Here is a 13,270-nt window from a genome sequence, read left to right on the forward strand (position 1 = left end):
TCACCTGCAACGCCAGCTGTCTTCTATATTTAAACTGCATCACGTTTTCTTTTTGTCTTTCTCAAAACATTTTCTTTTGCTAGTTAAAAACAATTTTCCATTTTTAATCACAAATGATCAACGGCCAATTCAAAAAGTGATGTGTCTCCAGCATCCCCATGTCTCCCGTGTCCCCATGTCTCCAGCATCCCCATGTCTCCCGTGTCCCCATGTCTCCAGCTTCCCCATATCTCCAGTGTCCCCATTTCCCCAGCATCCCCATGTCTCCCGTGTCCCCATGTCTCCAGCTTCCCCATATCTCCAGTGTCCCCATGTCTCCAGCATCCCCAGTGTCCCCATTTCCCCAGCATCCCCAGTGTCCCCATTTCCCCAGCATCCCCATGTCTCCAGCATCCCCATGTCTCCCGTGTCCCTATGTCTCCTGTGCCCCCACTGTCCCCATGTCTCCAACATCCCCAGTGTCCCCATTTCCCCAGCATCCCCATGTCTCCCGTGTCCCCATGTCTCCAGTGTCCCCATGTCTCCAGTATCCCCATATCTCCAGTGTCCCCATGTCTCCAGCATCCCCATGTCTCCCGTGTCCCCAGTGTCCCCATGTCTCCTGTGCCCCCACTGTCCCCATGTCTCCAACATCCCCAGTGTCCCCATTTCCCCAGCATCCCCATGTCTCCCGTGTCCCCATGTCTCCAGCGTCCCCAGTGTCCCCATTTCCCCAGCATCCTCATGTTTACAGTGTCCCCATTTCCCCAGCGTCCCCATGTCTCCCGTGCCCCCATGTCTCCAGCATCCCCAGTGTCCCCATTTCCACACCGTCCCAAGTGTCCCCAAATCTCCAGCATCCACCATGTCCCCAGTTTCCCAGTGAACTTCTTGAGTCACAGTTGCTCACATTGCTCATCAAAGGGATAGAAATAATAATATAAAGTTGGTAAATAGAATATAAAGATATACAATCTAAAAATAAATCTAACAATATAAATAAGTGTGGAAAATGGGCAGTATTTACAGTATGACAGAAGTGTGATGATAAATATAATCATAATGAGTCCAGATAGTGCTTACTAATAATAATGATACTAGCGCTAGGATGCTAGGATTTATTTCACTTTAGCACAGATGAATGATCCAAAACTTCAGCAAATAAATCACTACCATCTATTTTAAGCAAAGATGATATAAAGCCAACAAGTTGTAATGAACCTGTAAATGTCAAACGGCCGGACCAAATAAAAACCACCCGCACACACTGGTTGCATGCTGAACCACATGGTAAAACAGTATTTATTTGAACCGAACCATAAACCATATTTCATGTTGTGTTGCAGGCGAGAAGCCGTACGAGTGCTCAAACTGTAAGAAGCGGTTCTCCCACTCCGGCTCCTACAGCTCCCACATCAGCAGCAAGAAATGCATCGGCCTGATCGCCGTCAACGGACGAGTACGCAACGGAAACAACAGCAAGCCCGGCTCCTCCCCCAACTCTACAACCTCATCACCTGGAAGCCCCGCTCTGGCCCAGCTCCGCCACAAACTGGAAAATGGCCGACCGCTCGGCCCTCCAGACCAGCAGGGCCAGCTCGACATCAAAGCAGAACCGATGGACTTCAACGAGTACCGACTGCTGATGGCCTCTCAGCATGGGTTTGGGGGCCCGGGGGTCTACCTCAACGGCCGCGGCGGAAGCCCACTGGGCATCCACAGCTCCTCCCACAGCCCCCTTCAACATCTGGGAGGCATGGGGCTAGACCTCCCCCTACTGGGCTACGCAGGGCCTCTTGGGAACAACCTGAGTGAGGTGCAGAGGGTGCTTCAGATCGTGGACAACACGGTGTCCCGGCAAAAGATGGACGGGAACCCAGAAGAGATCTCCAAGCTCAGGGCCTACATGAAGGAGCTGGGGGCCCAGATGGAGGAGCAGAGGTTGGCCCAGGCCGGCTTCCAGGTGTTGGGCCACGGCAGCCCCACAAAGAGCATCATCGACTACACGCTGGAGAAGGTCAATGAGGCCAAGAGTCTGATCGACGACTCCAAGAGGCAGGTGGATGTCAAGAAGGAGAAGCCAAATCACTCAATTCATCTCAGCGTTGAGGAGAAATCCCACGATGGCCAGAACCACTTCCTGCCGTTCTCCTGCCAGTACTGCAAGGAGAACTTCCCCGGACCCATCCCGCTGCATCAACACGAGCGCTACCTGTGCAAAATGAACGAGGAGATCAAGGCCGTCCTGCAGCCGGCTGAGAGCAGTCTTGTTGGACGCAGGGTGGCGATGCCCTCTGAGCTGTCCAGTAACGACCGGGCTACCAGCCCCATCAACCCCTTTAAGGACCACGTGTCAGTGCTCAAGGCCTACTTTGCCATGAACACTGAGCCCAACTCAGAGGAACTGCTCAAGATTTCAATTGCTGTTGGCCTTCCTCAGGAGTTTGTCAAAGAGTGGTTTGCTCAGTGGAAGAACCAAAACCACCACGGAGGCAGTCTGAGGAAGAAGTCACCCCCTCACGATCGCAGCGGACCGGATGCCAACCACAGCTTGAGCCGGTCACCGCTGTCGCTTCCTGGTGTAGAGTTACACGGAAGCTTCACTAATGGTGACGCCCCCCATAGACTTACAAAGGCCAACCAGTTTACAGCCAACAGGCAGACAACAGGGGACAAACCACTAGACCCCTTGGACCACTTGAGGAGCAACACCCCATCACCCCTCAACCTTTCCTCTACTTCCTCCAAAAACTCTTACACTCCGAACAGCCTAGCTTCTGAGGAAGCCCATGGGGATATACCACTGGATCTGTCGCTGCCCAAGCACATGGCGCAGAAGCTTATCTCCGCGGGAGAGAAGCGACCCAGACCCAACGGTTTCATCATCGAGCGCAATGGTGAGGTGCAAGGACGAGAATTGGCGTCTGGGCCCTTAGACCTGGTCAACGTCAAGAAGGAGGTCATGGGCTCTGACGGTGGAGGGAACTCTGTCCACCAGCTGGAGAAAAGCACCAGTCCCATCTTTGGAATTAATCCCTTCACCGGCGGTCCCGTCTACACCTCTCTACCACCTCACGGGGCGTTTCCTTCACCCACCTTTATGTCTGCCCAGGCCACCATCCCGGGCCTCAGGCCCTACCCGGGCCTCGACCCCATGAGCTTCCTGCCCCACATGGCCTACACCTACGCCACCGGGGCGGCCACATTTGCTGAAATGCAGCAGAGGAGAAAGTACCAACGCAAATCCAGTTTCCAGGTAAAACTAGCCAACAATCTAGATTTTACCCTCTGAATATATTATCATATTATGCATTACACATGAGGCCCTTCTACAGTGTACATATACGGTTGCGTTGTGAGTCCTTCCCTTGTGGGTGGAGTGTTTGTTTGGAAGGAATACCTGCTGATCTTTCATGGTACATATTTGGACCCCCCGAGTTCTAGCAGATAAAATCTGTTGGTCTCTTGTCCTCGCGGTTAAAAGACACTAGTGAAGTCCAACCACTCCCCCTGACCACCTTCCTCATCTCAACATTTAATGCACCATAGAGACTGAAGAAGCAGTAGTCAGGGTACAGTAGCCGGGATGTGCCCGTGCAGCAGCCTATCTGATGAAAGTTTGTAGTTTGTAGAAAGTTTGATAACTGAAGTACATGGCATAGCTTGACTGGTGTGTGGGCCTGCAACAAAGGCTTGTGTGGTCGAGGCGTCATGCCACGTCCTCCTTCACTTCTGAGAAAGGACAGTTACACAACGAGAAGTGGTTTGGCATCGTCGATGTACAGTAGGTGTGTGACACAACAATCTCACCCTAACGTCCAGTAGTGGCTGTTCTGCTGCTTTAGATCGTATCACACCATACAGAGATGACAATAAATGAGTTGGGTAAAAGATGGGGAAGAAGATGCAACAAAGGTCTGTCAGGGGTGTAGGCTTTGTTTTAGCATTGGAGGGGACGCATATGAAGCTCTCCCACATATCTGTGTTCTCTGACGTGTCCAGACAAAAGGCAGAATTTAATGAGAATAAAGTCAGAATATTAAAAGTGTACCTGCCCTGTACTCTGCTGCGCATGACAGTTCAGTGGGGCTCGGAAATATGGCCAAATATGCTATCATGATAAAACATTTAATATAATTTGATATCGATAATTATCACGATATATAAAAACAACTTTGAAGGCTGATTTTTGACGACACATTCTCATCCTCGCCACATATGGACTCTTGGTCAGACCCCTTGGCTCTTCGCTTTTTAGCGTGCTGGGTACCCTTCAGCGTTGTGGGTTTTTTTATGTGTTTTGACTACGCAGTCAAGTTAGCAAGAGTAGATACTAGAGAAAATACTTGTTAACTTAGCAAAATGTCGCAATTCTGAAATGGCACGTTGTGCAACGTCACAGTTTGGTTAGGTTTAGGAAAAAAATAATGGTTTGGGTTAAAATAACTACAAAAGTCCAGTTTCTGGCCCTCCGTGCACCTCAACCACCTCCTTATTCTGACTTTTCTGTGAAATATCCTGCACCTACCTTTAGAGTTAAAAAGTGACCCTACAGGGCTCCGACTCTGCGTCTATATGTGTTGTTTTTGCTCCTGAGTGAATCTTTCTGGTCAGAACAAACACTTGATGCCAAACAGAGGATCACTTCACAAATCTGAGGCAGAACGTTCAGAACTATTATGATAAAATCTGTTTTCAACAAATCTGCACAATAATAAAATAATTTTTCCTCAACAAAATAAAGATCTTAATAGAGAAATGAAGTGCTGAATCGTTCATGATTCAAGTAAATTAAATCAAACATTTATTGAACATTTGTTATTTTGTTATTGAGGAAATTTATATTATAATTATAGTTTTACTGCGCAGCCCTACAGTTCAGTAGTTGCTGGATCCGTCAGGCCTTTGTTGCTGTACTAGATCTGGGACGATGTGGTTCATGATGGGTTAACTGTTAGACCAGGGTGCCCCCATCTGCTGCTCCGCAGTCAGTCAAATGTTCAGAACAACAGGACATTTGAACATTTATATTTCGGCGATAACTCCTCCTACTGAGGAGGAGAACGTGACGACTGGATCGCTGGATCTGTCACTTGGGTTCTTTCCTTTTTGCTCCTGGTGATAAATCACAAACTCTGGTTCACCTGGTGTCTGGCTGCCTTTATCTGTAAACACCCCACATGACCCCCCCCTCCTGGATGAAGGGGACTTACCCAGGTCGGGCCTTTAAGCCCTGTCCAGACTTGGGATCACAGAGGCGGTGGGGGGTTTGGACCAGAAGGTGTCTCTGAGGCCGACAGGTGTGGTGGTGAGCAGACGTACTGAAACCGATCTGTGTTCTGTCTCAGGGGGAGCTGCTGGACGGGACGGCCGACTATCTGTCAGGCCTGGACGACCTGACAGACAGCGACTCGCTGCTCTCCAGGAAGAAGATTAAGAAGACTGAAAGTGGTATGTACGCGTGTGACTTGTGCGACAAAACATTCCAGAAGACCAGTTCCCTCCTAAGACACAAATATGAGCACACAGGTATATATAACGTTTGGACACTTCTTTTTTACCCCACCCCCGATGCTTTTGTGCCCCCTCCCTTCATATCTCATGTTTCATTCTCTCCTTTTTACATTTATTTAGTCACGTAGCTCCCCCACTTTTTCTTTTTCTCTGCCGTTCTGTTTTGTTCTCTGAAACCATGGCCTTTAACATGTTCCTTTCTTTTCAGCAGGGGGTAGGGATCACTTAATATGGAGGGGATTACATAAACACTCAGCGCCCCAAATATACTGCGATGTGTAGAGAGGAGGAGGAGGAGGAGGTGTGCATGTTTGCATGTGTAGCTGTTTGTGCATGTGTGTGAACGCCAAGATCAAAAGGAAATATTAATTACAGCAGAGAGATGGTCCATTTCTTCCATTTCTGAACTGGAAACAAACAGTTTGTGATATGAAAACACCAGTAAACATCTCGCAGCTGAACTATCTGTCAACCCTTAACTCAACATCATACACAGCGGGCGATTTACCAAACCATCACACATCCGGGTGTCCGCATGTATCTTGATCTTATTTTTTATTAACACAAATCAACATAAACCTTTAGAAACTAGAATCTGTGTGTTTTTGTGGATCAGTCCTCATGTTTTTAAAACACATGATCTTATAAGTGCCACATACACCACACATTTATTCGTCTGGAGTCGGTGTGCAGGCGTTAAACATTTACGTGGAGATGAAGTTTCTGATGTCAGATCATTTAGACGTTTTTCACTTTTCGTTACCTGGAGGTCGGTTCTGATCTTTCCAGGAAACAGAACTTTCTGATGCATTAAAATATAACGTGTGGGCAAAAATCAGCCTGAACCTGCTCATCAAAAAGCTAAAATCTGTGTTTTTTTCACTTGAGTTTGGTTCGGCTCTTACCTGAGCTCGCTTCTTTAAAGAGCTGTGACCTGTTCTACCTTCGTCTCTTTCACGCTGTTGCATCATCCCTCGTTCACGTCCGCCCCCCCCCCGTCACTCAGAGCAGGAATCCGCCGTCTCGCTTATTTTTGCCGCACTGTGCGCGCGTGTGTGTGTGTGTGTGTTGCAGTAAGCAATGCCAGCTATGGCGTCTATTTGTGGCTACGATCTGCCTGCATGTGTGTTTGTGAGGAGCTGTGCACGTACATGCGTGGTGTGTGCGTGTGTGTGTGTTGACACTGCCGGGCGAAGCCGTGTTCCTGCTGCATGTGTGCGTGGGATGTGTGTTTGGACGCCGTTCAGCCTGTCGGTTGGCAGCAAGAAAACAAATTACAGAGTCGTAGTAAATCCAGGAGAGAGAGTGTGAGTGTGAGTGTGTGTGTGAGTGTGAGTGTGTGAGTGTGTGTGTGTGTGTGTGTGTGTGTGTGTGTGTGTGTGTGAGTGTGAGTGTGTGTGTGAGTGTGTGTGTGTGTGTGAGTGTGAGTGTGTGTGTGTGTGAGTGTGTGTGTGTGTGAGTGTGTGTGTGTGTGTGTGAGTGTGTGAGTGTGTGTGTGTGTGTGTGAGTGTGAGTGTGTGTGTGTGTGAGTGTGTGTGTGTGTGTGTGTGTGTGCGTGTCCTTGCTCCTCCTCAGATTTAAATCTGGCGATGTGATGTCATCAGAGCGTCGCGTCTCGTTTCGCCGCCGCTCAGACGAGCTCCATGAGACGGGGTTAAAGTTAAAATCAGGATTTGAGTGTTTAGATTTGAAACAACTGAAAACAGACCAATCACGTGTCCTCCAACACAATAACAGCCAATCAGCTGAGAGAGTTCATTCAGTTTAAAAGATTGAAACTTCCTGTCAGGTTTCACCTTTGTGATTTCTGAATGTGATTTTGACTCAAACCTTATTTATAACTTTATTGTTGATGTTACAGGATGAAACGTCTTTTTCATCATCGAGTGAAACTGAAAATTTACACATTTAATCTGAACAACTCATAGAAAGTAAAACAGACACGATATTTATGGGTCAGAATTTCATCTCAGATATTTTCAGCAAATTCAAAACGCTGGACTGAGTCGGTTTAACACAAAAACCATCTCTTTTTGGACAAACGTGAAATAATTATAATGATTCTAATATAATAATCTTTTGTCTCTCTGCGAGTCATTATGCTTCTCTGTGTCTCTGAAATTAGAATCTTTATTTATATTTTCTGAATCGAACTTTAATATCAAACTTTCATATATCAAACAGATTTTAGCCAAAACATCAAAGCACCACCTGCAGAGCGTCCCGGACCCTCAGATTAATTATTCCCTCTGGCAGCTGCTGTCTGACGGACGGGTCACCGCTGTTAGATATTAAATATATTGTCTTTAGTGAAAGCTTTCTGTAATTATGACGCAGAACTCGTGATTGCGAGAGACAGATTTTAACGAGGAAAAGTGAAATCTCGTAATTATTCCTGGTTATGATCCTTCAGTCAGTAAAATGTCTCAGTTTGTCCGGATCAATGAATTTAAACACGATTCAAAGTTTAAAGAAAACATCTTCTCTCTTGTCCGGGCCCTTCATTTCAGCCTCTGTCTGAAACAAACTGGAGGCGCTCCTGTCTCTTTAAGGCCCCTCCCCCGCTAAAAGCCCGCTGTCTTCTGATTGGCCAAGACCCTGAAGCGAACCAGGCTGCTGTTAGGAAAACCAAACAAGCTTCATTTTCCTTCGCAACAGAAAAAGCTCTTTCTTGGCGACGTGTTGCCGAGCAGACCGACTGAGCGTGGCGGCGGCCATGAGGACGGTCTAATGACCACATATAGAAAACTGGAGGCGAGAGTAGAGAAAAGCGTTCGGGGCCGTGGGAAATCTGAGGTTTGATCACGTTAACGTCATTATTCAGAGCTTTGGTCGCGTTAAACATCGACTCGGTGTCTCCTTTAATGGATCGATCCTCGTCCAACAGGCCAAAACTAAATGAACCCAGGAACGATGAAAGGATGAAGCTAACTCGTCCTGATGGTGTTGCAGCAGCTGGCGTTGTGACGGCGTGCTGACTCTTCTTCTCTTCCTGTTTGTTGTGTCTCCGCAGGGAAACGTCCTCACCAGTGTCAGATCTGCAAGAAGGCCTTCAAACACAAACACCATCTCATCGAGCACTCGCGCCTGCACTCCGGGGAGAAACCTTACCAGTGCGACAAGTGCGGGAAGCGCTTCTCGCACTCGGGCTCGTACTCGCAGCACATGAACCACCGCTACTCCTACTGCAAGAGGGAGGCGGAGGAGCGCGAGGCGGCCGAGAGGGAGGCCAGGGATAAGGGAGGAGGAGGAGGCGTGGCGGTCGGGGGCCTGGAGCCCACCGAGCTGCTGATGAGGAGGGCCTACCTGCAGGGGCTGGGGCCGCTCGGGTACTCGGACCCCGAGGACCAGCAGGAGGACGGCGGCGGCGGTACGATCTTGAGGGACGGCAGCGAGGGAGGAGGCGGAGGACTGGAGGAGAGGGAAGCGGACAACAAGACGTACGAGGACGTGACAGACGGACAGGAGGCAAGTTTCAGGGAAGAAGAAGAGGAGGAAGAGGAGGAGGAGGAGGAGGAGCAGGGCGACAGCAGGAGCCAGATGGAGTCGAGGAGGGACGGCGAGGGCAAAGACGCGACGCAGCTGATGGACGAGAGTTCAGGAGAAGGGAAGACAGACGGCAAGTCGGACCAGGAGGACTGATCCAGAAGGAACTCTGAAGGACTGTGCACAAGTTATCAGGGCTGGAAAGAAGGGGGGGGGCTTTTATAAGAGACCGTTGTTTTATTTTACCCCTGTTTTATTTTAAATGTCTTACACGTCCCGTCCCAACACCCCGACATCAGGATCCACGTTCAGCTCAAAGGACCAACTCGTGATCGGAAAGACTCACAGCAGGAAGCTGAACGGCAGCCGGGACCTTCGATTCATCCGGATCTGTTTGGCTTTTATATGTAAAGAAAAAACATTTTGTGCAGGTTTATTTGGACTTTTAACTTTAGAAAAAGGAAAAGTCTCTTCTTCTGAAAGTCACCGTGACACCTGGTGCTTCGCTCGGTGAAGTCGCTGAAAAGCTCGTTCTTAATGAAACTCATGCAAACAAACTCAGTTGAACTCTATTGGGGGGGGGGTCCAAAGACAGTATTAATAACACAGTGGGGGGGGGGGGGGGTTAAAAAGCTTCTCTCCACGTCCCAAATAGTTTCGGTCCAGTCCCGAACCGGAGATGCAACACGATGACGGTGCGTCATGAAGCTGGTGGGATTGTTTAAGAATCCACATTATGCAAAAAATAAAAGACAAAAGAAGAAGAAGTAATAATAATAATAATAATTATAAGAAGAAGAAGAATCATTATAATGAAGCTGTTTTTAATTGTACAGTATTATTATAAAGGCCTAAAAGCTGTGTGGTGCTATGATGATGTTCTTAACTTCCTGTGTCTCGCTGTGTTCGAAAACCCCACATCAGGAAATTGCACTCGACTCCCCGAATCACTACAAAATAAAAGAAAATGAATTAAAAAAAAAAAAAACTAAAAGAGGGAAAGCAGCCTCGAACACTCGGTCACTTCCTGTCAGTGTTATTGTTGTGTTTTGTCTCTTTTACTGTGACGTTTTTTTATTATTTGCATCCTGGTTTCTTCTTCTCGCAGACTAACCACACGACTTTGGGCCTCCTGATGTTTTTATTTCTTTATGTGAAGGAACATTTAAACCTGTGTGATTTTCAAAATAAAATGTCGGTGTGAGTCTTAAAGGGGAGAGAGGAAGGAGCGTTAATATGAAAGGGCTCCATTTTAAAAAGACAAAATAAAAGAGGACAGGGCCTTTTTCTGTGTGTGTGTTGACTCTTGTCTCCAGAGAAAGCCTTATATGCAAACCTTTCACCTGTGCCATCCCTGTACAGCCTCACCTGTCCTGCTTCACCCGGTCTGATCGTCAGTATTAGCTTAGATAGTTTGTTAGTTTACATTTGTTTGTGCAATTTTCTCTATTCTTTTTGTTCCATGACAGTATTTTTTCGTCAGTATTACTTTTTTGTTTTTTGTTGAATTTTCCAACACAAATTTAATTTTTGTTTTGTTTTTATTTGAGAATTTACAATTTTATTTATGTGACTCATTTTATATTTCCTCATTTTATTTATTTCATACGGTAGTGTACAGTATTAGAGTTCCTCACAAATAGATATATTTTAGTAAAATGATTCTGTCATTGATTGGAGCGTCTGTGGTATTTGGAACATTTCAACTTTTTGTTTTTATTTCCTTTGAAACTACTGGAAATTCTAAATTTGGGGAACTTTTGATACGATGATTATTGTGAAAACACTGTATTTTTGAGAGTTAAAAAAATCCACTTTATTCATCCCACTGAAGAGGTGACGAAGGACCGATGATGATGATGATGATGATGATGAAGGAATTTCTGAAATGTCTGAAGTATTAATGAATTTTTAATTTCTCTTGGAGATGACCATGCTCGAATAAATGTAGCCAAATTAAATTTTAATAAAACCGTGTCTTCTTGTACCTGAGTTTCATTCATTAGCACGTTTGTCTTCATGAAGACATCGTGCTTTCACTAACCCCTAACCATCGCAGATACCTGCCTCCCCTGAACCCCGATTCTCACCTGAACCTTTAAAACCGAGTATCAAACCCTCAAACAACCCTTTAAACTTTTTCATCCCCACAACGACATGTTGTTATGCCAGCTGGTCACATGTGGACACATGGTCAAGACCCATTGTCGCTTGTGACGCACTGCGGTTTAATATTCTACACTAAAGGTAGGTGAAGAATATTAAACAGAAAAGTCAGAGCGAGGAGGTGTTTGGGTTGGACGGTGGGCCAGACACCAGACTTTCAGCCAGGAGACCGGTGTGCAAAAAGTCAACACTTAATGTTTTTATTTAAGTTAAATGATGTACGCAACGCACAAACTATAATCTTTTGTTGATTTGTTCAACCAGATTGCATTGTTTTGCAGCGTTAACAAGGACTTTTATTTTGAAAGTCGAACCGGACGTTGTTTTTTTATTCTTGCTAATTTGACCACGGAGCCCTACACATCGCAAAATGACGCTCAAGGGTACCCACGGCGTTAAAACGTGCTCTGACCAAGCGTCCATATGTGACGCATAGTTGGGATGAGACCGTGTTGTTGGACCCACAAGTTTAAAGGGCTGTTTGAGGGTTAAGACTTGATTTGAGGGTTCAGGTTGGAAATAGAGTTCAGGTTGTCTCTGTGGCGCAATTGGCTAGCGTGCTCAGCTGTTAACTGAGAGGATGGTGGTTTGAACCCACCCAGGGACGACTGATCTTTAGCCCTCGGAAGTACGAGCTGTTTAAGCTTTAGCTCTACAACTGACAATACATACTATTATAGTTATACGATTCTGGAGGCCACGGGGAGCCAGTGGAGGTCACTGAGTAACGGAGTGACGTGAGTCCTTTAGGGCTGATCAAAAACTAGACGCGCTGCTGCGTTCTGAACCATTAGTAAGGGTTTCACCGCACAAGCTGGAAGACCTGCTAGGAGGGCAGAGAGAGAACCACGGCCTGTACCAGAAGCTGGGTGGCGTACTGAGTGAGGTAGGGCCTGATTTTCCTTATGTTGTACAGAGAACAGCAGTAACATGGTCTGAAAAGGACAGCTGGTCATCAATCATGACACCAAGTTTCTCACCAGGTTGGAGTGATGGTTGAGGAGTCAAGTTGTAGTGTGATGTTATGGTGGATAGATTGCTTGACCAAGAGTTCAGGTTTAGTTGAAGGTGGCGAGCCTTCATCCATGAAGATATGTCTGATAGTCCGTGATCCGAGACGGTGGGATCGCCTGGCGGGAAGGATAGGTAGAGTTGCGTGTCGTCTGCGTAGCAGTGGTAAGAGAAGCTGTGCGAGCGAATGATCGGCCCCAGTGAGGTGGTGTAAATTGAGAAGAGAAGGGGCCCAAGCACTGAGCCTTGGGGCCCCCCTGTGGAGAGGCAGTGGGAGGAGGATAATTGTCCTTGCCACAAAACTTAGCTTTAACTTTAGTAATCACCATGTATACTGTAAAACAATGAGCAAAGGGCCGGTCATTTAACAAAGATTATTTTATTTAAATCTTTACATATTTTAACTGTTTTGATTGCTTTACTATTCTTCAAACCAATTTCAATGTAATGTTTAGTTTATATCTTAAAATGTGCTAAATGTCATTTCTTCTTAAACCATTTGCACTAAAATGTTCCATATATAATAAAGAGTTAAAAATATATTCTTTCACAATCACTATCAATCTTTAATAAAAAAAATATAATGTCTCTTTTCCACAAAGTTCTAGATGAACCAGCCAAAGCTGAGAGGCTCACCTGGGGGCGGCTCCAAAGGCGACGTGATGACGCAGTGGACTGTACGTGGGCCGTCAGTTGGCGCCGTGCAGATGCAGTCAGAGGTGAGTGTCCGCTGCTGTTGAATGAACCGTCCACGTGAGGGGACTCGGTCCGCTGTTTGTGCCCCGCTGTGGACACAGTTTACCGGGTTCCTTCTGGAAACAGCCGGTGCTGTGCTCCGGTGCTGCTGCCGGAGGCTGTCAGCGGCTGTGAGACCGGGAGACCGGGGTTGTTTTTAGCTGGAGGCGCAGAGCTAGTTAGCTGCTAGCTGCTAACAGCCGGTGAACAGCAGTTCTGCTGTGTGTTTGGCTAACAGAGCTAACGGAGCTAACAGCTAACGGACCTAACGGAGCTAACAGAGCTAACAGCTAACAGAGCTAACGGAGCTAACAGTTAACAGAGCTAACAGCTAACAGAGCTAACGGAGCTAACAGTTAACAGAGCTAACAGAGCTAAC

The 13,270-nt window shown here is 46.8% G+C and overlaps 1 protein-coding gene and 1 non-coding gene across 2 annotated transcripts; both read left to right on the forward strand.

Annotated features, from left to right (window-relative positions):
- Nucleotides 1-2,775: 2,775 nt before the first annotated feature.
- On the forward strand, nucleotides 2,776-9,551 carry zeb2a (zinc finger E-box binding homeobox 2a; the record flags this gene model as incomplete). Its single annotated transcript, XM_046054815.1, is given in 3 exon segments — nucleotides 2,776-3,235; nucleotides 5,328-5,508; nucleotides 8,507-9,551. Coding segments are annotated over 3 exon segments (1,270 nt in total), but the record flags the coding sequence as incomplete, so codon positions are not given.
- A 2,127-nt stretch (nucleotides 9,552-11,678) lies between these two features.
- On the forward strand, nucleotides 11,679-11,752 carry trnan-guu. The gene has a single exon. It is a non-coding gene; the product is annotated as a tRNA-Asn (tRNA).
- The last annotated feature ends 1,518 nt before the right edge of the window (nucleotides 11,753-13,270 follow it).

Source organism: Micropterus dolomieu, linkage group LG07 (genome assembly GCF_021292245.1).
Source record: "Micropterus dolomieu isolate WLL.071019.BEF.003 ecotype Adirondacks linkage group LG07, ASM2129224v1, whole genome shotgun sequence".
Taxonomy (NCBI): domain Eukaryota; kingdom Metazoa; phylum Chordata; class Actinopteri; order Centrarchiformes; family Centrarchidae; genus Micropterus; species Micropterus dolomieu.